Source organism: Aplysia californica, unplaced genomic scaffold, assembly GCF_000002075.1.
Source record: "Aplysia californica isolate F4 #8 unplaced genomic scaffold, AplCal3.0 scaffold01138, whole genome shotgun sequence".
Taxonomy (NCBI): domain Eukaryota; kingdom Metazoa; phylum Mollusca; class Gastropoda; order Aplysiida; family Aplysiidae; genus Aplysia; species Aplysia californica.
The window spans coordinates 71,519-98,434 of NW_004798408.1; the positions used below are offsets into that span (position 1 = coordinate 71,519).

The 26,916-nt window shown below is 38.1% G+C and overlaps 2 protein-coding genes across 3 annotated transcripts; one reads left to right on the top strand and one right to left on the bottom strand.

The window, feature by feature from the left end:
- Nucleotides 1–7,597: 7,597 nt before the first annotated feature.
- Nucleotides 7,598–15,596, bottom strand: LOC101858757 (corrinoid adenosyltransferase). 2 transcript variants are annotated; one of them, XM_005111856.3, is made up of 9 exons: nt 15,408–15,594; nt 14,853–14,917; nt 14,259–14,352; nt 13,178–13,235; nt 11,508–11,580; nt 10,744–10,841; nt 9,996–10,060; nt 9,204–9,263; nt 7,598–8,111 (listed from the first exon to the last, which is right to left on the bottom strand). In XM_005111856.3, the coding sequence occupies exons 1-9, from the start codon at nt 15,473–15,475 to the stop codon at nt 7,994–7,996; spliced, it is 699 nt and encodes a 232-aa protein (XP_005111913.1). In that variant the 5' UTR covers nt 15,476–15,594; the 3' UTR covers nt 7,598–7,993. The 2 variants fall into 2 exon arrangements, with proteins under 2 accessions (XP_005111913.1, XP_012945544.1); XM_013090090.2 differs by lacking the exon at nt 7,598–8,111 and adding an exon at nt 8,459–8,507 and having other exon boundaries at nt 15,408–15,596.
- A 99-nt stretch (nt 15,597–15,695) lies between these two features.
- On the top strand, nt 15,696–22,993 carry LOC101858537 (mevalonate kinase). Its single transcript, XM_005111855.3, has 10 exons — nt 15,696–16,185; nt 17,050–17,203; nt 17,335–17,485; nt 18,069–18,174; nt 18,637–18,787; nt 19,203–19,257; nt 20,665–20,755; nt 21,391–21,507; nt 22,129–22,282; nt 22,634–22,993. Exons 1-10 carry the CDS (start codon nt 16,099–16,101, stop codon nt 22,741–22,743), a joined length of 1,176 nt encoding a protein of 391 aa, XP_005111912.1. The 5' UTR covers nt 15,696–16,098; the 3' UTR covers nt 22,744–22,993.
- Nucleotides 22,994–26,916: the final 3,923 nt, after the last annotated feature.

Below are 26,916 nucleotides of genomic sequence, written 5' to 3' on the forward strand. Positions count from 1 at the left end.
GAGGGGGGAGGAGGGAGGAGGGGGAACAGATATTACGATTGTTGTTTTGTTGGAGTAAAACGAAGTGTGTAAATACAATAATCTGTCCGCAGGGTTTTATGCACCCAGCATAATTTAGCAAAATTTGATCTTTTTCGCATAATTTCTGATTATTTTCTTTTATCATTCTTTGTTAAAATTAACAGAATCACATAATTTCACATTTTTGGGTGCAGTTTGCATAATTTCAATTTTTTTTTTTCATAAAACCGCTGGGACAGAATAATGGTCATTGAGTAAAAGGGAAAGTTAATAGATAGACGCGCAGACAGAACAGAGAGAGAGAGAAAATAAGTAGGATCTACTTGTGATGTGATGAGAGGATCTCCAGCCAGCCAATAGGACAGTCGATGATTCATACTTTTATGTTTGTTTGTTGATTAGATTTACATTGTTCTTTCTTGGTTGACTGCAAGTGTATGGGTGAAGGTAGAAGGCTGTGAAAAATAGTGAGTGAGAGAAAGTAACACTTACAGATAGAAAGGGTACATGCATGCATGATGCATGCGCATGTGTGTGTGTGTTTGTGTGTGTGTGTGTGTGTGTGTGTGTGTGTGTGTGTGTAAGTGTGATATGTATGTACGTATTAAGGCCTATATAAATGTGTGTGTGTGAGTGTGTGTGTGTGTGTGTGTGTGTGTGTGTGTGTGTGTGTGTGTGTGTGTGAATGTGTCACAACGCGGTGGAATCAGGCGCTCGTCAATTTTTGGAAATATGGAGTTATTGGTATCATTTTAAAGCTTGTTCACTTGTCTTGCTTTTGGTTGGAAAAAATACCCATCTACTATGAATAGAAGTCGAGATATTTGCCATTCAAGAAGGTGGGGGTCACCTGATTTCAGAGGTAAACTTTGCGAAAAAATAACCGCCAAAGTTTGGTGACTTCCAAAGCTTGAGAGTCCTTGGAAACTGTAAATTTATATTTTTGTGCCTTAAATCAACGTTTTTCAGTAAAATCCACGCGAGACATGTTTTTTTATTGGACCTTACAAGGTGTTGAGTCAAAAAACAAAAATTGATCAAAATTGCAAAATGGACAGAAAAGTGCCAGTTTCTTCGATTTCATTATTTTGACGAGCGTCTGATTTCACCGCGAAGCCTCACATTATTGAGTAAAAGATAACAACAAGAATGTTATAGTGCTTTTATATATAATCAATTTTGCGATGAGACCAAATAATCTATGCAAGCCTCGCTTAAAAAAGCATCAGTAATTATCTAACTTGGAATCAAATAAAGTCTCACAGCATCCCACAACAAGGAGTACACATACATCCACTTTTGTACTAAAGCAAACCTAACCCAGACATGCGTAGAAACGAACAAATAAAGGATGGCAACAGCAAGAAATTTAAAAACATTTTTTACAAGGGACATTTGCCTTAATCCCTTAACCCTATCCATACGTCGTCCTTTACCATCGTATCCATACAACGTGCGGAACTCTGTGCCATCACTTTCCAAAGAGAAAAATTACTCGTTAATCCGATCCGTACGCTTTGCATAGCAGTCTGTCAAAATGATTTTTTGAGAAATACTGAAAGTTTCAAAGAAATCTTCATACTAAGAAGTATTCTAAAATGTGAAGAATACAACCCCGAGGGTACAAAATGACCCCAGGGTGTACGGATTGGGTTAAGACATATCTACAATGTCAGCCAATGGGCACATGCACTATATCACAGTCTCTACAGAAGGAACAGTACCTACAACTACAGATAGCAAAACTATTTAGCAACAAAACTGATAATTTTAAATGTATACCTGGTAGCCGAGAACAAAATATTACATGAAATAATGAAGAAAACAAACAACATATAAGGGCCACCATTTGTCATATCTGTCATTCAACATTACTTGGTTATTATAACACCTTTGTATCGCTTTTTGTCCCCCTGGAACAAGTTCAGATGTAGACCAATCAATTAGTTAGGCTATTAGTATATCTATCAGATATAGTCTAGTTACATTAGCCTACTTTATAAATCATAATAGCTCGTTTTCTTTTCAGTAATTGATTTGAGAAGAAAACACTTGATATAAACTAAAATTATATTATTCCAATTCACTACAAACTTTCAGTTCAAAAGAATTTTTTTTTGTCCTTGAATGGATTAATTCTTATGGACAGGTTCGCTGTAGGCATACGTACTGTGTCAAAACCAGAAGATAAAATATTAGAATTAACTACAGCAACTACAGTTCAACTAGGCCCCTGTTCCACCACAACTGGGGTGAAGAAAAGTTGCTTTTGGTATTTTTTCTTTTCGTTTTTTCGTTAGTTTGTTTGTTGGTGCTATAAGTGGGCCCTATTAAGCGGTAGGGCCTAAAACACAGATTTAAATCTAGATCTAGATTCTAGATCAAAATCATCCGAACGAAGTAGATCGATCTAATCTATAATTTGATAAAAGAAGAAAAACTTTTTCGTGCCTCGTTTAGACAAAAACACTGTACACAGATCTAATTCTAACAAAATGGACACTTACTCAGGGCTTCCAAACACAAAAAGTATCGCAAATGAATGTTGTTTGTCATGACAGATGAAAACATCATTGTAAATCTCTCGTCAAGCGGTCACAGAGGCTCCATTCACACACCCCGGCGGCCATTTTTAAACTGGTCTCGTTCCCTCGGCGACAATAACTTGTAAGGCCCGGTCTATTGTTTGAGGTCCCAATTGTTATGGTCCAAGTACACACAAAATGTATAATAACAATTGTTATTATTGCTAATCAATCTACTCTACTCATTCACTTTATTCAGAAAAGATTTGTTCGTTCACTGCTTGCTGTGTTACTTGTGTCAATATTTTATAGTTTAATTGAAGAGTTTTATGGCACTTGCAACACAATAAGATCATATAACATTGGCCCGATGTGACGAAGATTAAAGGTGTTACAAGAGAATAACACACACACAGATCTACATGAAAAATTAGCGTCGGGGAAACTAACTCAGGGGTCTGTTAATGCCGTTTGTTCTCGCTTGTACCTAACCCAAGCAACACACAGCACTCACACCACTCACACCACACTCACGAACTTGAGCACACAACTGATGATGTTTTATAATACGAGAGAGAGAGATGAGAGAGAGAGAGAGAGATCTCCCCTGAGGTAGGGGTGGCATCTTTGCTTTGAACTTGCTTATTGTCACCTGTCCACATTTCTACCACACAGTTCGGTCAATTTTACTGCATAGATGTATATCATATGCCTAGATCTATATAATAATACATGGCACGTCAAATGTGTTGTCCATTCAGTGATGTTATTGAAGATTAGTCATTGGGTCCGCTGAAAGTGGGAAATGGTTACAAATCCACTCCAAATATTCCAGACTTTCCCATTGGTCAACTTCTGCACAGATGTTCAGTCACAGAATACAAAACAAAATTTTAAAACTATATATATATATATATATATATATATATATATATATATTATATATATATATATATATATAATATATAGGCTTAACTGGAAGAATAAAAGAAACAAAGGCAGTTTAGTTGAAACATTATTTATTTACTTCTTGAGAAAACAAATTCAAATTTAAAAGAATGAGGAAAACAGTTTCACACATCATCATCATCATCATCATCATCACTTTCAGCCTTGGCAGGGTATATATAGGCCACATACAAGCTCCATCCATTTATATCTGTCCTGGGCCGTCCTTCTAATTCTAAGCTTGTTTCAGTTTCACACAATTGCATCCAACCCAATCAGCGTGGGCCCCAGCTCACAAAGCTAACAGTACATACATATCATGTACTGTAGTTAACGGATGAGCTGGGGGATTATAATAAAATGTACTACTATGTACAAAGAAAGGACAAAATAGCCATCTGTCATTCTATTAAACTATTACAAAAAACGCTTACTTCAAAGTAAAAATGTAAAATAAAAATGGTAATGCTGTTTATAAAAATCAGTTGAACTGCCCCAAGGACTTAATTGTTCTAAAGCTAAAATCAATGACAGTTTCAATTCTTGTATTCAATAAAATATTTGAAGAGCACAGGGGAAAACCGACTGTAGTCACAAACTGGAAATTGTGAGGGTGTCAATTTTAAAAGCTCGTGGACTTATAACTTCATATTTGTTTGACTGGTGGTTTATTGTTAAGTGTTGTTGAATGGGAAATCTAACAACAATAATGAATCAACAGCTGAACACAAATACAGTTATGAGTCAACAAGAATTCAAAATTGGTACCCTCACAATTTTCAGTTTGTGACTATAGTCGGGTTTCCCCTGTAGTCTTCATAATATGTATCTAGGTCTGAGTAGCTTGTTGAGACATGTTGTGATGCACAGAGGCAAATAACAAACCTAGACAGACAGCGAGTACATGATGAACAATGATTATACTTAATAATAATAGTAATAAAAAAATAAATAGCCTTTGTATAGTGCATACCCCTGCTCAACAGCAAGCTCTATACTATAGTATTACCCCAGCAGACCATAGAACACTCAGAAACATTCTCAGCTTCCCAGGAAGCATACAGTGCAAGCAGCTGATTAAGCGCTCAAACACTAACAAACTGACAAGATCTTTCGTTGTCTATAGCCGGGTACCCATTCCCACCTGGGTGAAGTGAGGAAAACTCGTGTAAAGTGCCATTCCAAAAGACACAGCGACAGGCCCCTGACGGGATTCGAACCCACGACCTTACAGTTGCGAGTCTAAAAGTCTAACCACTAGGCCAGCGATGCTACACTTGAACAAACCTCAATAGATAGGCTGGTGTAGTATTAAACATTTTTAAAAAACGCATAGGTGATTTTTACACCCCCATCAATACAATTTAGATCATTTAGGAGGCAGGCTTCCCACGCTGCCTGTCAGAGCCAACCTGCATTGAGAGGTACTCAGCATCCCAACAGAAAGACAGAGATAACTCGATAAAAATTTGCCCTACTCAAGAATCAAACTTGGGTCTTCTACATGCAATAGTGAAATGTCTAGTCGCTACACCACAGATGCTGGTGAAGTATAAGTCAAGCTGGCATGAAAACTGATATATTGCGCTAGGGATTTGTGTGGCCTTCTGTGTCTTGACAGATGATCTTAAAGCATTGTACACGATACAGCTTTGCCTGGGTGGTAGACTTACATAGAGCGAGTAGATGGCTATTCTCCTCCAATCAAATCTTGACTTCCTTCAATTCTTCGTTTGTTTTAGTAGAGGTGTTACGGCGCTCGCAACTGCATAAGGTCATAAGAGCGCCAGTCAAATTCTTCAATATGTTTGAAAGAGTAAGGATTGTCTTAAAATTTAACAAACTATGTGATAGGATTTTACCCCCCCCCCCCCCCCCCCACCCCCAAGAAAACCAAACAAATAAACAAACAAACAAAAACATGTTAAACATGAATTGCGTATGTTCCCACAAGCAGAGAGATGTCGTTGTGTTCTAATCAATATTCATATGTTTAAGAAAGTGGTGTGATTCAAGAATCAATTTTTCCAGTTCCAGGAAAATCTGAGCTTCATTGGACTTCTGAACCAAATAAAGCAGGACAGAAAAATATACGAGGCAATATCAAAAGTTTCTGTACTTGTCCATAAAAGAGAAAGCTGATAATTCGTAACCCTTCAACAAAGATAATTCGTAACCCTTCAACAAAACTTTCAGAGTTGATCTCCTACCATGCACTACAGTCCAGCTCGCACATAGTGCAATAAGCAGAACACAGGAATCTTTTTGTTTTGAAAGAATCTTGTTATGTACGTATTTTAAATACAAAGACAATACATATCATATTGACGAATGAATTACGGACCTAAAAATCTGTTTGCTTTATGCATGTTTTGCTATTTACATGTTCGGTATGTGTGCATACTGGACTGTATAATAGCAATGCTAGGACATATTCTGTACGCTAATATAATACACGAGTCATAATAACATCGGAGACAGGTGAGAAGCAAATACCACTCAAGCCCCATAGCACAATGGGATAGGACAGAGTGCAAGAATCTGAATATATTCACAGAAACAAAGAAAAGAAACTTTAGAAACTCAATAAAAAAACTGATTAATTTATAAACAAGAAAAATCAAAGAGAAGAAAGAAACTTGGATTCGACCAAAACATTCCTTTCATTAAGAAAACAGCGACGAAAGCGAAATGAATCGATCATTCCTTTCATCGAAAGGGGGCCAAGCTAATAATAATATATTCTTTAAAAAAATAAAAATAAGAAGAATAATAATAAGAATAATAAAAATAGTAATAATCATAATCATGGTAATAAAAATATTAGATGGCATTTATTTAGTGCTCTATACCATACAAGTATAACCTCTGAGCGCTTATATAAAAGAAAGCACACCTTGATGAACACCACGTCTCCAACCCTCCATGCGATTAAATCTACATTCTGATGAGATGAAGAATGCAATGTGTAAGGATTAAAGTAAAACACGTTACTCTTTTAGGACAAGTCCTGGGCAAATAATGTGAGTTGTTCACGGGACTAAAGAATGAAGGTTATTTCATGGTTGTTTATCACAAATCAATATTGCAAAAACATTTTTTTAAACAACAAAAAAACAACCCCATACAACCAGCTGTCATTATCATGACACAAGAGGGGACATTTTGTGAGTAAAATCTTCAGATGGACAACACATTCCCTGTCCAGTTATTACGATGAATAAACTAATATGGCCACAAAAAAAGGTAACAGATGGTAGCAAAAGAAGAAACAAGAACCACGCATTGCAAGAAAAGAAAATATTTTTGAAGAAGATCAGAGATAGCGGGCATAGAAGAAGTCAGTTCAAATGTTGGTTCCCTCAAGAGCTGAATGGGATATCGACAAGAGAGGAAATACGGCAGGAACTATTGGTAAAGAAAACCTCATGTTTGAACCTCTTTTCTTTTCTGTTTTTTTTTTTAGTAAGAGTCTTATTGCAACACAATAAGGTCATATAAGTACCGAAGATTAGAGGTGTTACAAGACAGTAACAAAAACAAAAAAGAAGGAGGAGAGATAAGGACGATGGATGTTTGATAGGAACGAAGGAGCAAACCACACCAGAGCACCCGCCAACCACCCACATACTGCGGGGAAAAAAAAAGAAAATCTGTAAAACAAACCTCACGTTTGAACCTCATACTTCAGCATCTTGGGCAAGTTCATTAAAAACTACACCAGAGGCAGTTGGTGAAACTGAATAAAGGACAAGTGCTTAGTGAGAGTTTTACAGCACAGGCAACACAAATTGGACATATCAGTGCAGAAGATTAGACGTGTTACTAGAGAGGGTAACATACAAACAAAAAGGAGGACAGTAAGGACGAATGATGTTTGAAGGTTTGATAGAAAAGAAGAAGCAAATCACACAAGGGCAACCACCCACCATCCACAATGAATGAGTAATGTGTAGATTGTCTCAAATATGACTATATAAAGTGACTATAGACTACAGAAATGTGGATGGTTGGTGGGTGCTATGGTGTAGTCTGCTTTTTCTTTCCTGTCAAACATCTATCATTTGTATCTCACCTTCTTCTTAATTTGTGTTTGTTACTCTCTTGTAACATCTCTAATCTTCAGCACAAAATGACCTTATTGAGTTGCAAGTGCCGTAAAACACTTCCTAAAAGACTACAGAAAGTACAGGAGAGTACTAGGACCAGTCAGAAGTACTCAACCATGTGTGTAAATCCCAGTAATGTACGCTGTGAGAAACAGCTCACCCTGAGACATAGACAGAGGGTGAAAAATGACAGCTCCAGACAAAAAGGAAAGAAAAATGTTTCTTTGAGTACATTTGAGAAATGACATACATAATCTCAGAACATTCATGGAAAATTTTAAAAACCAAGATTTACATGCAATGAGTATATCACAAAATATTAACACTTTGTCAAGATTCAAGTACAATAGCTCAAACTGAATTGTCGTCTATCTGGAATAAAAATCTTGTCTAGTCTTTTTTCTTGTCGTCCTGAGAAGGCAATTCCCCGATGCGGCGGTAAATTTTCTCCTCCTTTCCTTCCTTCATCGCAGCGTAGCGGGCAGCAGTGAACAAAAAGTCACTCAGTCTGAAGATGAAGAAATAGACACATGAGAGGAGAAAACAGAAGAAATACTTTCAATATATCTTCCTCTTTAGATATAAGTCGTGAACAAAAAGTCACTCAGTCTTTTTCTAGTTTTAGTAAGAGTTTTACGGCACTTTCAACACAATAAGGTCATATAAGTGCCCAAGATTATAGAGGTGTTACAAGAGAGTAACAAACAAAAAAAAGAAGGAGGGAAGATGAAGACAATAGATGTTTGGTAGGAAAGAAGGAGCAAACCATACCAGAGCACCCGACAACTACCCACCCACTCAGTCTGAAAATGAAAAAATAGACACATGAGAGAGGAAGACAAAAAAAATACTTTAGACGTATCTTTCTCTTTAGATGTAGGCAGTGAACAAAAAGTCACTCAGTCTGAAGATGAAGAAATAGACAAGTGACAGAAGAAAACAAAAGAAATACTTTAGGTGTATCTTGGGGAACGGACAAGAAGAAAAAGAAGATGTTCTATCACAGCTGCCTAATGAGTCAGCCCACCAACAGAGACATACAGGTGAACAGCCAGAAACAACCGACCAAAGAGCCCAGTATGGTCTAAAGATTCACATCTTTATCTTAGAACAGTATTTTGCACTTCACATGTTTCCAGAAACAGGGAGGTTTCTCAACAAGACCATTGTTCTGTGCAATTTTGTGTTCAGTTTCTGTCTATAGGGTACTAAACATCTGGCACCGGAAAGAAATAAGACCGAGACATGGGGCCAAACAAAAAGGAAGGAAAATTGACCAAGATGGACGTAAACCATCTCTCCCCTGACCACTGCACCAAGTTTGAAAGAGAAGGACAAGCAGTGACTATAGTTGTGGGAAATAATAAAACTAAAACATTGCAACGATAACAATTTACATTGGTAGCAGGGTGGTATTCCATTCTTTAGCCAGCTTTCATTAATTTCTTTAGTACGGTTCAACTTAAACATTTTACTGCCTTCAGTCACATAAGAACGCTCTCCTTCACCTTCAAACACGCATCCATGTTCATGAAATCATTGTTTGAAAGCAACTTAATATAGCAATGAAATTCAGACTTCTGTGAGTGCTCTATCATACCTGTTAACGAACTTCAGAGTTTCTGGGTCAATTTCCTCGTCTCTGACAAGAGGGGCCATGCTGTGGGAGAACAGAGAACAATATCATCAGGGCACGATGGTAGAACAGGCAGCGGTGTTTATTAAAAGTTGTCATGAGAGAACTTTGACAGTGTCCAGCATGCTATGAGAAAGAGTTTACCAAAATTTGTGCAAGCCTGGGTGTGTTCTGATGTCTTTACAAGAGACACAATTCACATTAGCTTTTTAGTTTTAGTAAGAGTTTTACGGCACTTGCAACACAATAAGGTCATATAAGTACCAAAGAATAGAGGTGTTACAAGAGAGTAACAAACATAAAAAAAGAAGAGAGATCAGGACGATAGATGTTTGATAGCAAAGAAGGAGCACTCCACACCAGAGCACCCGTCAACCACCCACACATAGCTTTAATCATAGCTCAAACTTGCTACTCAGTGCTAGCCATGTTTCAAGATGCAAGACTGATAATCTGAATAAAGTAGAAAAAGAAGGAAAAATAACAAAAAGAACTTGACTGAGCTGAAATAATTTTTGCATCAACTTGAATCCCTTCAGTACACAGTCAGGCACACACATAGAAAAGTTGGCGGGACATGGAAATCTTTTCACATTATGTACAAATTTTGTTATGTACGTGTTTTAAATACGAAGCAGAGTATACAAATACAAGTACAAGAAAATATTTCAGGGGATCTGAAAATCTATTTGTTGTATGCATGTCTCGTTATGAGCATTGCAGACTGTATTCTATTTATAGTAACAAACAACTGACCTGCGCTCAGCTCTCCGGCAAATAGACCTGGCCAAATGGAGACTGCACGCTGATTTGCCACCAGACTGAAAGCAGATCATTTGACAGAATTCAAATGTAAGCCTTCGTTTAAGATTACTGCACAAATTCTTCATACAAATAGAGAATAAAAGTTTTCAACTTATCTGTAACTTTGAGAATCAAAGAATTTGTTTCTAAACGAAAGTAGGCCTATAGAATAAACTACTGCTCAGAACCTCTTCACTGTGAAATATTATAATCATGACAACAAATGGCAAAGGAAATTTATCTTTCAATTTTGACTTTACTTTCAGCTGAAAAGTTTTTCAAACAATCGCATTATCAGTTTACATATGAAACATCTACATTTTTAAAATATGAAACATAAATCTAAAAATGTACAAATTTTTATGTGAATGGGCCCATCTTGGTTCGAGAGAAATACAATTTTAACTCTTTAGACCCCATCGGACGGTGGGAGTGTCCGATACTAGGGACAACTGTTTTGTTTTATATAGTGCTAGTTTTTGCTTGTTTTTCGGAACTATTCCCCAACCAAGCTTTTAAGTAATGACTAAGCCTTTGTTTCCGCTATTTAGAAGTTGGAGTCAAGCTTTTGAGGTTATAATGAGACATAGTGCACCAGGTTTAGGTGACTGCAGAAAAAACTCAGGGGAAACGGTAGAAAAAGCTCAGGGTTGAAAGAGTTAAGTTTCTCAACAGCACAAAACATTCCCACTCAACATACCGGGAGGATGAAGTTTTTCAGCGGAGGCAACTCCTCGGTCATCTCATCAATCCAGGACTCCATCTCGTGGATAAACTTGTGGTTGAACTTCACTTTTTCTGAGAAGTGTTGAAGAAAACTAGACATGAACAGTTATTGAGGGAAACAAAATTAAGGAAAACTGATAAAAGATTGTAAAAACACACACACTCACATGCACACACACGCTCACACACACACGCACACAGAGACACACACACACTCACACATACACTCAGACACACACACACACGCACATGCCCACACAATAAACCCAGGACACTTTTGTAATTGTTGTTACAATAACTTATAATGTCCACATTGCTGAACAAACGTGTCACGACACAGTGGAATCAGGTGCTCATCTGCAGTTGCGAGTGCTGTAAAACACTTTACAAAAACAAGGCGCTCATCAAATTTTGGGGATATGGAGTAATTGGGACCATCATAAAGGTAGTTCATTTGTCCTGCTTTGGGTAAAAAAAATATTCAGGAGAAGAGGGGGGAGAAGGAGAGGGAGACAGAGAGGGGGAGAGAAAGAGAGGGAGAGGGGAGGGAGAGGGGAAGAGAGGGAGGGAAGGAAAGAGAGGGAGGGAAGGAAAGAGGGAGAGAGAGAGAGAGAGAGAGAGAGTGAAAATCAGAGAGAGAGGAAAGAGCGCAGAGCTGGAAGCAAAAAGAAAGAACCCCCCACCCAAAGTTTTCAGTATGTAGCCAAATACATGAGCTATGGGCACAGAACTGCTTACGAAGATGTGCATTCCTCGCAGAGCTCAGCGGGGTGGCAATGTTTGATCCAACATCTTGTAACACGCACTGAATCTAGAAAAGCGAGAGAAAAAAGAAATACGAAAAGCTATTAGAGCTTAATGATAATGTCATTTCTTAAAATAAAAAGCTTTGGGGATTTGTCCATTGCTTTCTAAATGGTGTTACAATAGACGAGACAGACCATATGAAACATGGTGTTGTGAATAATTTATATAAGCATAACAATTTATATTAAATTAGACAGAATTTTATAGCTATTGAGATAGTATTTATGATCAGTCAGCCATAAAATAATCACTTGCTGGCAGGATAAGATAACACACTGAAAAGTAGAAGGAGCAGACCACACTAAATCTCCCACCCACCATCATCTGACCTTGCATGGCTACTTTAATTACTGACTCCCGGACCAATTTTTTATCTCCTTCCTCCCCCCAACCACTACCACTTCATGCCTTGTGAAAAAAAATAAAAAAAATAACACAAAGCCATATAATCTACACCAACACACACAGGCAGCACATTTCCACCACCATCAGATTGAGAGGCAGAGGATAATGAGATGCAAAGTGAACTGGTGTCAGGTTACTGCAGCCCATTAATTCATTAACCTTTCCATCAAAGATTCAAAGCGTGACCAAAGAGGAACAGGCCCAACCATCTAACCATCTGTTACAAAGAGCATGTTGAGCTACATATCAAAGAGATCTGTGACATTATGTAAAATTCTCCCCAAAATGTGTTCAGATCTTTATCTTAAAAAAATAAAATAAATAAAACACTAAAATACACGAAAGAGGGGAGTTGGAAGGGAAAGATGTTAAATTTACATCTAGGGATGTTGGCAAAAAACAGTTGATAAATCTAATGATATTTTAGGAAAAAAAAGAAAAACCTATGTAATGGTGCCCTTAACCTAGGAGCTCTTCACAAAACTGAGTGGGAGATGAGGAAGCTATGAGAAAGGAGGAGTGCCTCGTTTCTGTATCATCAGGACACGGGGGTGAACGGGAACATATTCTGTTATGCACAAAAAAATCTCAGACTTGAAGGGGGATCTTTTCATACTAATTATATAGACTCATTATCAACTTAGTTGTATTTAGCTTGACTCTGCTGACAGATGGAACAAACAGCGATGTCACCATGTGTGACCAAAGTGTCAAGGCACGGTGGAATCAGGCACTTGTCAGTTTTGGAACTTATTTATAGAGTTTTTAATATCATCTCATAGCTTGTGCATTTGTCTTGCATTTGGCTAAAGAAATACCCATCAAGAAATACCCATCTATCTTGAATGGAAGTAAAAATATTTGCAATTGAAGGAGGAGGGGGTCGGCTTATGAAAGGTAAAATTATCGAGAAAATAGCCACAAAAGTTTGGTGACTTGTAAAGCCTGAGTGTCCTTGAAAGCTGGACATTTACATTTTTTGTGCCTTTAGTTAAACGTTTTTCGATAACATCCAAAAAAAATCTGTTTTGAAAAGAACAAAAAAGCTGTTGAGGCAAAAAAAGAAAATTCGAAAAAAATTGCCCAAAGCCCAGAAAAATGCCTGTTTCTTTGATTTCACTGTTTTGACAAGCGCCTGATTTCACCACGCTGCCTCACAAATGTCCTCAGCCGAGCCATCAACAGTCTCAACTCACAATCTGTAATCTATCCTCCATTGGGTGGCCGGCCTCACTACAGAACTCTGCAGCCAGACTGAAAAAAGATAAAAGAAAATAAAACTGAAGACAACTCACATGAGCAGGTAAGTTCAGATGAGAGGATATTTTAATCAAATTAGGATACTTGTGCAACAAGACAGCATTAAAGAAAGTATTTCAGATGAGGTGTTTTAGATGTGATAATGCACATAACACTTCCAAAACTCTTTTAATACATACATGTTCATCATATATTTACAGATAACTAGCCTGTTATACATCTGTAAGAATAAGATGAACTAGCAAATAAAAATTGTCGATTTGATTCCCAGATTCACCAAACTAAACATTATGGTACAAGCTAAGGAAAGGAACTCAACACAATTTCCCCCAATTCACTCAGTTAGTGACTTATTGGCAATCGTAGAAGGAATCTAAGGATTCAACACTACACGTCCCCAATGAGAGAACTGGGGAGGAGAATTGGAATAAAATGGCTGGCAAAGAACTTACAAAACTGTAAAGTTGTGTGAGCCTCCCATGAGAGGGGATAAACAATGGTTTAAATTAGAACAAATCAACATCCCATCATAAAGTAAGCATAGAGCATCAGGGGATATAATACATAATTTTGAAGAGGACAAAATGTGTGTAGCTTTGCCAACACAAAATGGTGTTTCCCACAACTTCTATCTTAAGAATCACACACTCCAATAATGGGCACTAAGTAGCATCATGTACTGTCTTCTTGTGAGCAAAAATCACACTGGTATATATATATATATATATATATATATATATATAGTTGCTTTAAAAGGACAAGGGGGCTATCCCGAAAAATCCTGCTTTGAGAAAATTGAAGTTAAAGCTTTAGCCCCTTGCTGAGTTTCTTTAAAAGACAAGGAGAGTTTTCTCTATAACCAAACAAATATACACACCAATGAAACCAAACTTTTTCTATAGGTAGGGCAATGGCCACTGTTGGTGTAGGGCAAGATATTTGGAAACTCCCGAAATTTGGGTTAGCCTGCTTGTCCTTAAAAGTGACCATATATATAAGCCTAAATATCTCCCTCACCCAATGGCAGAGGACAATTCATCCGTTGTACCCAATGCCTTAAAAACTGCATTGTCTTTTGGCTTTCTCACTCCAGTGAAAGTAACACTTGTACCTGAAATGAGCAAAATCAAATCAATTAAAGAAAATGAAACTTCATTTGAGCATTTTGAAATATAAGTTTAGCTTACAGCAAGAGCATCAACAATATGTGTATCATATGTGAACATGAGAAGTTCGGCAAACATCGATCAATGTGGTCACCGCAGCAAACCCACCGCACTATGGCCCACTTTTTGACTTGCTGTAGTCCAAAAGCAGTCAAAAATAAAAGTAACAATTTTTAATGAATTAAACACGATGCTCCTGTGGTAGAAAAAGCATCAGTGAAACAATAGAACGTCGATCAGTTATAACATTAACAGTAGAACTCCTAATAATGATCAGTCAAATCAGCAGAGATAAGGATGTAAACTGTGTCGTCAACATGACATGCACTATTCTGCTTCCCACCCTAAGACATTTTCTCATCCGACGTGAAGTATATTGTTATCTGGGTTTTACGGTGTGTAACGAGGCCAACTGATAGTGATATGGACCATATCATATACTCACCTTTGTCCCCAGTCTTGGTGTATATCTTGTTGTAATATCGCACCGGGGATGTCAGTGCACACACACTGAAATGACAAGGCAAAAACAAAGATATATATAATATATGTATAGATTTAGATCTATATATATATATATATTTATATATATATTTACAAATATTCATATAGAGACCTATTATATTATAAATTATTTTGTTCTCAATGTGTATTGTAATTGTAAAGTAAACATCCTAACAACTTCATTCCCTTCTCAGGGTAATGCAAAAATATAATACAATTTCTCTCTCTCTCTCTCTCACACACACACACATACACACACACACACACACACACACACACTGGTGGACATACACACATAACAACAATTACAAAAGCAATTTTGATTATTAACAAACTCAATCACTAGCAACTCTGCAATCGTGAAGTTGCTACGGATACAGTGTCCGTAACAGACAATTATTATAAACGACGAAATTCCCAGGGCCCAGGTCTCAACCGGCAACGTCAATAGCAACAACAACACAAAGTCCAACAACAACAACAAGCAACAAATCACCCCTGCAGATGTCTCGTCCCAATTCTTGCACAAAACAAGCCTAACATCGGAATCCTTGTGAAGCTCATTGCAAAGTATTAAGAAGTTTTCCGATCAAAGCTAACTGGAAGCAATTCAAGTAGAAGCTAATCCGTCCCGGACAAGAAAGGGCGTGATCGGCTCGACTGTTTTCATGAGAGTAAACAAACTGCAACAAGGACAAAAGAGAAAATGAAAGTAGCAGGGGAGATGACTCCCAGATCATTATCTAGAGTCATGCCATGTTTGTGTTTACCGGTGGCGTGATAGGAAACAGGAGCTAATGGCCTAGCAGTCGCCTTTTCCAGGTCAACAGCTGAAGAATATCTTGGTTTTTAAACCGAATGAAAACTGCTGTTGGTTTTTTATCTGTGTTACTCTTTTCTGTCTTCAAGACTCACTTGAAAAAAAAAGGCTGGAAAACGCTTGATCTAACTATATTATTGTAATTGTAATTTGGTTTCTGTGTCACATCATAGGCTTGTCTTTTTGAAAGTAGAGAAATAGACTGCTGACAACTCGACGAGATCTAAGGTCTAGACTGTACAGTAGCCCAACTAAAATAATACACACAGTGACTACAATCACAGTTTTACTGACTTAGTATCTTCTACAGACTTCGACCGCAGTTTTAAGTCTCAGTTCAAGTTTTTGAGCTGCTTGCCGCACAAATATGTCCACCTCAGCGGATTGTAAGGTCGAAGTGTCGGCGCCTGGCAAGATTATTTTTCATGGAGAACATGCAGTTGTTTATGGAAAGGTAAAATTATTTATGTTTTACTTGTACTGTCAATTAGGACAATTTAAGTAGCAGCTTATATTACTAGATATAGATCTAGATCTACTACTGCCATCGAGCAGGGATATTTTGAACGTGTCGGGTTGACAATGAGTTCGACACATGTCCACAAATATTCTAGTAAACCGTATGAAAAAAAAAAGATAAGGAGATTGAAGAGAATCAAGGGATGTAGAGTAGCAGTGACGGTATACTGTATAATGGTCAGGAGATAAGTCACTGATAGAAGGATATATTATATATATGACCATGCTCATGTCTTGTTATGGTCGTGTTGAAGCAAGAGAAAGGAAGAGGATTCAATGTTGACAGCTGATGAGCTTTGCGACTCTATAGCCTAGTAGATGGCTCCTACATCAGACCACGATCATAACGATATACTCTCTAGGCTAACCAACACGTTAGTCAGAGAATGCCATCGTCAGACGTGGGGATTTTTACATTGTGTCATGATGTCATACATGTCTGTCAGTGTCTTCGATTGGAATGTTTCATTTGGTCCCTCGATATCTTTCTTTACTTTATTTTATAACATGATAGCATTTTCATTTTTTCTCTGGACACTAGTTACTACTTACGCTTCGTAATGAGCTTTCTTTGTAGGAGAGGTTTGCTATAATTACTGTAATATAAAATTTTTAAGTTTTCTATTATGAACCTAGACTAGTAAATGATCATAGAGCCAGAAGGCCCGGTATAATTATAATTAAGATTTAGATATATTCTGATTCTTTAGCTTAGCTCTGAAACATTTCAGTTGTGGGGTGTTTAATTTTATGATGAGTCTTATTTTGATCGAGTTTTTATTTTGTTCTGAATGTACAGCCAGCCGTCGCAGCAAGTCTGAGCTTGAGAACTCATCTGACCCTGAAGGCAACAGCTGACTCCATGGTCTCGCTACAATTCCCTGACATAGGTGTGGACAAGAAGTATTCAACAAAGCTTTTACAGGATGCATTGCAGGACCTACCAACTGCAGGTAAGTGGTTTGCAAATTCTAACAGCTCTGTCAAATAAATATACAAATGTTGAGAATTTACTGCATGTATGTAATTATTGTAATGTTGAATCTTGACATATGTTTTCTAAATCTATAATTACATTTCTCAGGTACTACAAGTGAGCCTGTGCCAGCTTCGGATGAAGTGATCGCCGCTTTGAAGACATTTGCTGCCGGTGACTCTCTAGGTGCAGAGTCAAAAGAAGCCCTTGGCGTTGTAGCGTTTCTCTACTTGTACTACAGCATCACAAAAACAAAAAGGTATTTCACGTTTGCTGTGTGTAGCTTCAGTTCAAGACCTTGTGTTGTGGATTAGGAATGATTTTCAGTTAGTCTAGTGGTTACGCTGACAGACTCTGAACCATTACGTCGCTGGTTCAAACGCTGGTTTAGGTCAAAGTTTCCTTGAGAAAGACATGACTTACGTCTTTGACAATAATTTTTCGCACTTCTCCCAGGTTGAAATAGATGCATATTGAAAGATCTTTTTGGTATATTTGTGTTTTAAGACCTGTGAAATGTTATATGTACCCTTGCAATATTAAATTGACCGCAGCATAAAGCCTTTAGAGCAGATTTTTAAAATCTATTATTATTGTCATATTATCATCAATTTTCTGATTAGTAAAATGTCCATCATTTAATGTCATGTACACCTCTGTTGTTTCAAACATTTATTAGCTACTGTTATAAATGTGTTGTCATTTTGACTTTTTCTTCTCAGAGTTTATTTATGATTAAGTGATGTTTTATTTTGTTATTTCCTGATATTCATGCCTATATTTGTTGCTTCACGCTTTGATCAACTGTCTTTTACATATCTTTTATTCCTTGTTCATCCCAGCGGTCTGCCATCGCTGTCTGTCCAGGTGGTCTCGGAGCTGCCCGTCGGGGCAGGGCTGGGGTCGTCGGGTGCTTTTTCCGCCTCTCTGGCCGCGGCGTTTTTGCAGGTGAGGCTCAGATGTTCTACTTTCTGCTCTGATGGAAGTTATCTTTTTTTTACTTTCCTTTGAAACATATTTTGCTGTGGTATCTGTTTGTGGTTCAACTCCATTAGGGACTCGTTAATGAAAACGATTTTCATTTGGGCTCTTCTACTTTACCAATGATGTCGCTGTGTGTTTTACAACTGGTCAGTCACTTTTTCTCACGTCTACATAATGTAAAATATAATGTTATGCGTCAGCGTGCGTGTTCTCAGCATTTTATAACAGCTCCTACATGTAGTCTTTCTCTTAGATTCACAACATTTTCCTCCTCCATGTTTATAATTAATTGTCGTCATTGAATTGTTTTTTTCATGTGTGTTGTGTATTTCCTATATTGTAACTTGATTTTGCAAATGATAAAAAAAAATCATGTGACACTGTCATTTGTCACTGCTTTATTACTAAAAAGTTTTTGTGCTATAGTTTTCAGGTGCCATAAATGCAGAAAAGGTGGACCAGTCATTCGCGGAGTGGTCGGCGTCACAGAAAGAGCTGATCAACAAATGGGCGTTTGTCGGGGACAAGGTTATCCACGGTCAGCCCTCGGGGGTCGACAACACCATCAGCACCTTTGGTAAGTCTGTCTCAAAAAAAAAAAAGTCTGTCCCTGTCATTTTATGCAAGAAAAATTATGAAAGTATGCGAAATGAGCCCAAAATTGTGAAATTATGCGATTCTGTTAATTCTGTCAAAGAATGATAAAGGAAAATAATCAGAAATTAATGAAAAAAATGATTAAATTTTGCTTAATTATGCGGGGTGCATAAAACCATGTGTGTACGTGGTGAAACACCAAATCAATGTGCCAGGATCTGGACCAAAAAGATGTATCTTATAAAGATGTATATTATCGTAGAAGTGAAATTTATTTATTTATTTATTTTGTCTATCCTAGTTCCCAGGTACCTTGTTGACCGGGAACTTTTTAAATTAAATAATGCAAGGTGATCAGCATATATCTTTTTTTTTTTTTTTTTTACTCTTTCCAGGTGGTGCCATTAAGTTTATGAAAAATGAGAAGAATCCGATCACGCCCATCAACAAGTAGGTATAGCATTTAAGTGCTGAATATACTGAGCAGTTTATTAAAAATTACTGTATTCTTTTTTTTTTAAAGATGTATTTTCTGTTACTTTCTTTCACCTTCACTGTCTAATTCTTTAAGACACTTGTCTTTATTTTATGCGAGCAGTTTTGAGAGAAAGACTTGTATGTCAGTGAATTACAAGAACAGAAAGTGGGTTGAAAAAAAAACCAACCCTCATAATTATATGTGGTTGTCGTCTCTGAGAAATTTCCTAAAAACTCTCACTGTTGTCTGTCCGGGAAATAGAGCTGCTGTTGTTGTTGCGCTTCCTACCTTTAGTCCAGTGTCATGGGGTTCTAGGAACTCAAGTTTTGTTCAATTATTGTGTGTGGGTGATCGGCGGGTGCTGTGGTGTGGTGTGCTTTTTTCCCATAAAGCATCTGTCGTCTTTATCTCCCCTCCTTGTTTTTTATGTTTGTTACTCTCTTGTAACAAGTCCGGGTTCAAGCCTCGATTCGGACACAGATTTTTTCCGCCCCCTCCTGCCCACCCAGCAGTAATGGGTACCTGACTTCGAGTTGGGGAAGTAAAGGCGGCGTGGAAAGGAACTGGCCACCCTACCACAATATGCCGAAGGTCCAGGAAGTTGTCTCACTAACAAGGCAGTCCTCAATGTCCGGATTGGATGCGGGAACAGCTTTTCTTTTTACTCTCTTGTAACACCTCTAATCTTCGGCACTTATATGACCTTATTGTGTTGCAAGCGATGGAAACTCTTACTAAAACAAACAAACAATTATTGTGAAGTTCCATTGGGTGTTTTCTATACATTTGATCTCAAAGAGAAATGAGTCACTATGATGTTCTTGTTCTTAAAAGTTGGAGGTATATTTTGGGGGGAAATATGTTTTGTTCTTTCCATCTTTCCTGCATGATTTGTTACATGTGAGTGAACAATGAATCTGTCAGAGATAGTATTGTCTTGTGTGTGTGTTCTATTTGCTGTGTATTTTTGTCTGTATTTCACTCCTCTCTTCCAGTCTTCCATCGTCTTTGTCTTTATCTATAATCTCACTCCTCTCTTCCAGTCTTCCATCGTCTTTGTCTATATCTATAATCTCACTCCTCTCTTCCAGTCTTCCATCGTTTTTGTCTATATCTATAATCTCACTCCTCTCTTCCAGTCTTCCATCGTCTTTGTCTATATCTATAATCTCACTCCTCTCTTCCAGTCTTCCATTGTCTTTGTCTATATCTATAATCTCACTCCTCTCTTCCAGTCTTCCGTCGTCTTTGTCTATATCTATAATCTCACTACTCTCTTCCAGTCTTCCATTGTCTTTGTCTATATCTATAATCTCACTCCTCGCTTCCAGTCTTCCATCGTCTTTGTCTATATCTATCATCTCACTACTCTCTTCCAGAATGCCCACATTACCCATCATGCTAGTCAACACAACAGTTCCCAGGAGCACCAAGGCGCTAGTGGCAAAGTTCCGACAGAAATACGACACGGTAAGTCTGTTTTTTATGCACACAGAAATATACTTTTAAAAACTAACATGTCAGGTACATGACAGTTGATGCTATATTTACAGCGAGTTAGTTTTGTAAGAATGAAAGGTCATAATATTAGTCAATGTGGCTGTCTTCTACTCAAATACCACAGACCTGTTGTATAAAAATTGTGTTGCGACAATTCACTGATTGGCAGCAATGTGTCTGGTTTCCCAAACCAACTACTTACATACATTATTAGTTTATAGCTGTACCATATTTGAAGTGTGCTGATAAAATGAGTTACTTCTCGCAATCCACAAATGGAGATATTTGGCCTAAAATCGACATTTTGGTCAAATTTGTAGATATTCTCTATTGATGCCATATTCTTTAAGTATAACATGCCTTTTTATTATTTCATACTTATAAATGATAAAACTTCACCTGTGAATGAGGTCGATGTATCTATTTCCATACGGCTGGAATCCGAGAAGCAACTCATTTTGTCGGCACCCTTCACATTTTTTAGTTGTCTCTTCCAAAGATGTAGGCCTATAGCCTAGAGATTTTTACCAAAGCTTGCTCAGCTAAAAATGAACTCCTCAAATTTGGGAATGACTTACTTCTGTTTCTCTCGTGGTTTCCCTCAGTACCGAGATGTGTGTGACCCCATCCTACAGGCCATGGAGTCTATTGCCAACAGGAGTCTGGACGTCTTTACTGAACTTTGCGATAAGCCCAGTGAAGGTTGCTATACGTCCCTCGCGGTAAGTTCAGAGCTTTGAATCATGAATGTTTTCCTGCACTGTGAATGGATCGCTGGAGTGCTTTGTCGTTCTTGTCCAAGGACAGACTTTTGAATTTCTTTCTTGTATTCAGAGAGTGAGGGAATTCCGTCAAATCTTGATAAAAGCTTTGTGTGGATTTGAAGACCAGGAGAGGACAAATATTGGTACTCTAAATTGATAACCCACTTTTTGTGTTGCGTGTACAGTAGTTCTAAAGTTTGTTTTGAATTTCATTTTGACAACAGACATATTTATAATTTTCCAAATAATGCTTATTTCAACAATCTGAACTAGGCTATACTGAATCAGGTTTGTAATATTTATATAAACTAACTGTAAACTATACAGCGTCGCATTAATAATAATTGTTACTGTACTGTATCACCAGTGTATGAAACATTTTGTTACAGTCAACTGGACTACGTGTATCACTTTATAACGATCAAAGATACAACGCTATGTATAACATTTTGTTACAGTCAACTTTTACCGAATGTACCATTTTATAAGTTAACTGTACAGCGCTACATAGTGCATTTTGTAACATTTCGTACCACTTTGTAACATTTCGTAACATTTGGTAACTGCGCTAACTCCCAGGACCTGGTGGACATGAACCAACAACTGCTGGACCTGATGGGCATGGGGCACCCCGCCCTCGACCAGATTGTCTCCGTCGCCGCCAAGAACGGACTACACGCAAAGCTGACCGGCGCTGGTGGTGGTGGTTGTGCCTTCGTCCTTATTCCTCCGAGTAAGTTCTGTCGTTCCTTGTCTCCTTTTTTCTGTCATTCCTTCTGTTGTTCCTTTTGTTCTTCTCTAACACTGACAGTTATGTCCTTGCTCCTAGGTCTGGTACACATTTTTTGTGTTGTGCTCTGTAAATGTGTCGGTCTGTGTGTGTGTCTGTCTGTCTGTCTGTCTGTCTATCTATCTTTCTGTCTGTCTGTCCATCTGCCTGTCTGTCTGTCTGCCTGTCTGTCTGTTCTGGTGACGTTGATGGTTTTGCGGAGACACCTCATTTCGCATGCATTGATTAAAAAAAATTTTTTTTTACCTGCTCCATTCCTAGTAGAAAATGTTCTTTTCTTTTCTGACTTCCCAGGTACCGAGGCGTCTTGTCTGGAGAAGTTGAGGTCAGAGCTGGAGAGTTTGGGTCAACAGGTGTGGATGAACGCCACGGTGGGGGGTCACGGGGTGCGCAGACATTTGTGATGTTTCTCGGCCCGTGGGTGTGGGGAGGGGGTGAGGGGGGTCACGGAGTGCACAGACATTTGTGATGTTTCCCGGCCTGAGGGTGTGGGGAGGGGGGGGGGGGGTCACGAGCCACAGCTGAGCTCTGGGAGGAAGCCTCTATCTGTCCCCGCGGTTTTATGCACCCAAAAAAATATTAGGAAATTGTACAAATTGAGCCCAAACATGTGAAATTATGCGATTCTGTTCATTTTAACACAGAATGACAACGGAAAATAATCCGAAATTATGCAAAAAATGATAAAATTTTGCTTAATTATGCGGGGTGCATAAAACGGTGGGGACAGCTCTCTATAGTTTGTTCACTTTCGCCTGACTGCAGTTACAACAAGATAAAGTGAAATGACTCTGTTCAATCTTCTCCGATCTTTGCATACGGGTCTAAAAGTGGGGTGGTCAACAGAATCTATAAGTCCATTTGTAAAAGTCACTGCAGACTGAGGTTCCCACAGTTTTCTTTGATGTAAGCCTAAAGCGGGTCAAAAAAATAATAGGGGATTTCCAGCCTACACGTAAGACATTCAAAAGTTGACATATTTTCCTCAACACCACACTTTAACGTTCGCCAAAGAAACACAATTCAAGAGACGGGGTGAGTGTTTTTCAAGACTCACGTGGAGCACGTGGAGACGTCTAGACAGCCGGGGGATGAAATCTTCAAGCTTACACTGAAATGTGGGGGCAGGGTGGTGTCGCTGTCTCAAAATGAGCTATTTGTTGGCAAGATTACTGTAAGTCATTTATTTTAATTTTAGTGATCCTGTGTATGTATCCACAGAGGGGATTTTTAATATGGGGTCCAAAGAGAAAAACTTTTTTATTACTGGATCAAGATTTTAAAAAAAAAAATTTCTGTTTGGTCATTGGCCTTCAAAAATGCCGTGCAAAGTTTCATGGGTGTAGGTTTATTTCCTCAATGAGCTAGAATGTTTTTAGCTCGGTCAGATGAAAGTGAACAAGCTGTAACTATCAAATTTTACCAAGAGTCTTTAGAAGTGTTTGTACCAGCTCTACGCAGGACTGCCAGAATTTTTTGAATGGGTTATGGAAAAAGTGATTTGAATTGTTGTTGATTTTATGATTATTATTGTTTCAGGGTGTTTTTTCTTCTTAGAATAACAAATTCCTTTTCACACTTTCCTGTTACCATTCTTTGCTAACTATGACAGCCCATTTGTTCAACTTCCTAGGTGTTTATGTTATTTTGTGTGGATGGTTGGCGGGTGCTCTGGTGTGGTTTGCTCCTTCTTTCCTATCAAACATCTGTCGTTCTTATCTCTCCTCCTCCTTTTTGTGTTTGTTACTTTCTTGTAACACCTATATTCTTCGGCACTTATATGACCTTATTGTGTTGTAAGTGCCGTTAAACTCTTACTAAAACTATAACTATGTTCTTTTGTGGTTGTGAAAGAACTTGATTTTGGCCGGGTTGAACAGGAAAGGGTTAAATAAATCATCATCATCATCATCATCATCATCATCATCATCATCATCATCATCATCATCATCGCCTCTCTCCCCTTGGGTCAAGGAATCCGGCCACCAACAAACACTTTCCGTGAGTGGTTGGCGGGTGCTCTGGTGTGGTTTGCTTCTTCTTTCCTATCAAAATCTGTCATCCTTATTTTTTTATGTTTGTTACTCTCTTGTAACACCTCTAATCCTCTGGCGCTCATATGACCTTATGCAGTTGCGGGCGCCGCAAAACCTCTACTAAAACTTTTAAAAACATTTTCCGCTTTTCTCTATCCTGGGCTAGCTACCGCTCCCTGACTTTATTCCACGACTTTCCACTTTTCTCAACATCATTCTCTGTTTGTTACTCCTCTGGAAGTTCCATAGGGTCTTTCTCTTCATCTCTTACCCTGTTGATTCCTGTCCAGCACTTTCTTTGTTAAATGATCTTTACTTTTCCGATCCAGCTTTCTTTGTTAAATGATAAAATAGTCAAATATTTTTTGTTTGACTTTATGGGAAAGGAGGCAGTTTATTCTTTGCAACTTTATGCTCATAACATTGTTATTAATTATTGTCCCTTTGTGGAGAAAGAGGGAATTTCTCGAGTCACGAGCGATGGGTCAGGGTAGAATTGGTTTGTTCCTTGTTTCCTTTTGTTTTTTACGACAATCGCAAAAGAACGCTCAAATGATGGGTGAGGAGCTCTCCCTCAGAGATTTGGCTTACTTCTGTGCCATACTTCTTGACTGACAGCTGATCACCTGTTTACTTGTTGTTGTTGTTGTTGTTTTTTTAAACATGACAAATTTTATTTTATTTAACTTTAATTTTATTCATGTCAACTTCTTGAAACCGGTGGCTCGTTTGCTCCATAGGACTAGGATGTAGTATTTTGAGGTGTTTGTACAAAATTCTGTAGAAGTACCATTATTAAAATAGTTGCAAATGAATTTTCACTTAAAAAACTGTACCCCTTATTATAATCAAAATAGCATGAACATAAGAATCAACATTCCAGCCTCAAGCTTTGTATTATTTCTGTTTTGAATTAAAAGTATCTTGTGCAACCCTCACCCCCTATCTAAATTGTCTGCTTACTGTTTGGGAATCGTAAAGAATTGCTTTGGTAAGGGGCTGAACCATTGCCCTACCGCAGAAGTACAAAGATCTATCTGACATTTTTGGCCGTTTTGAGTTACTACGACCGTGTGGTAAGATACCAAATATTCTATCTCAATCTGCTCTATCACAATCTTAAGATTTTTCGGAGTCATTATCAAGATATTCAAAGAATTGCTTTTGAAAAAGCTTGACTGACATGTTGTGGAACTCAACATCTTTGATGACAAATGTCTCAAAACTTGGCACTGAGCAGATAGAACAGTGTAATTCTGAGGTAGCGATTGGTTTATGTGCTGGACAATTTCCTGGTTCCCAGAGTTGAGTATCAAACTATGCAATGTCGCTCTCGACATCGAATACTTTTTTGACTTGTAATGTCTTACGATGCTCAAATTCTTTGTCGTTTTGTGGTTTTTAAAATTGTTGTTTGTTGCAGAAATTAAACAGATATGAAGATGAACGAATAATTTCTTTGTCGCCTTTCCTTTTTTCTAGAGATGTGAGCTGGGGGGTTCTCGTGGCCTAGAGGTTGAGGTGTTCGCCTCTCATTCAATAGGTCCTGGGTTCGAATCCGGATAGCAACCGAAAATGTTCTTATCTAACCTTTTCCCCTTTCACATCCTTTCGTGCTCTCTAACCGTGCTCTGTTGTCTGCTTTCATCTCCACTTTCTACCCCCACCTCTCCTTCTTGGCCCCCTCCTCTGGGCTCCTGGCTCATTCTGCAGCCTTTCTACTGCTACTCCATGGCTCCTTCTTACTGCTGTCTTTCAGCCACACCCCTAAATCTTAGGGTAGGTAAGATCTAACACCTAGCCTTCTTGGGTAACGGCGAATAATCTCGGAGGTTCTGTGTGCAAGTTGCGCATGATAAAGATCCCTTGGTGGTCCTAAAATCAATAAGAGTAGGCTTCAGCCTCCACCCACGCTCAAAATTCGAAATTAATTTCTACCAAACCGTAAATGCTAATGTGTCCATCGTGCTCATATGACCTTATGCAATTGCAAGCACTGTAAAACACTTATTGAAAAAAAGACAGAATGAACCAGCCATGAACGATGCTGCTTACAAGAGGTCTGTGGCTGACAAACCATGAACGACAAACTTTGAAGCTGTTCACGACAGTCTATCACAGCTTCGAAGAGCCATTAGTACATGTGGTCGCTTTCAAGGACAAGCGGGCTAACCCAGATTTCGGGGGTTTCCAGAAATCTTGACCTACACCAAAAGTGGGCATTGCCCTACCTATAGAAGTTTGGTTTCATCGGTGTGTATATTTGTTTGGTTATAGAGAAAACTCTCCTTGTTTAAAGAAACTGAACAAGGGGCAAAAACTTTACCTTCTATTTTCTCAAAACAGCATTTTTCGGGAAAGCCCCCTGGTGCTTAAAGGCGACCATGTATGCATTAACAAACAATCCCCAATAATTGTAAAACTACAAACAAAACGAAGACAGTGATGAAAAGCAAAGCTCAAGCTTTATTTAAATATCTCTCTTAGAATTTTATTACTAATCATGAGTAGTATGCAATAGATAATAATGTTAATAAAAAA

Coding starts and splice junctions, on each gene's coding strand:
- LOC101858537 (XM_005111855.3), top strand. CDS start 16,099: ATGTCCACCTCAGCGGATTGTAAGGTCGAAGTGTCGGCGCCTGGCAAG. Junction 17,486..18,068: donor AGCATCACAAAAACAAAAAG/GTATTTCACGTT, acceptor TGTTCATCCCAG/CGGTCTGCCATCGCTGTCTG. Junction 18,175..18,636: donor TGGCCGCGGCGTTTTTGCAG/GTGAGGCTCAGA, acceptor TTTGTGCTATAG/TTTTCAGGTGCCATAAATGC.
- LOC101858757 (XM_005111856.3), bottom strand. CDS start 15,475: ATGAGCTTCACAAGGATTCCGATGTTAGGCTTGTTTTGTGCAAGAATT. Junction 14,918..15,407: donor GGGACGAGACATCTGCAGGG/GTGATTTGTTGC, acceptor TTGTCATTTCAG/TGTGTGTGCACTGACATCCC. Junction 11,581..13,177: donor TGGAGGATAGATTACAGATT/GTGAGTTGAGAC, acceptor TCGCTTTTCTAG/ATTCAGTGCGTGTTACAAGA.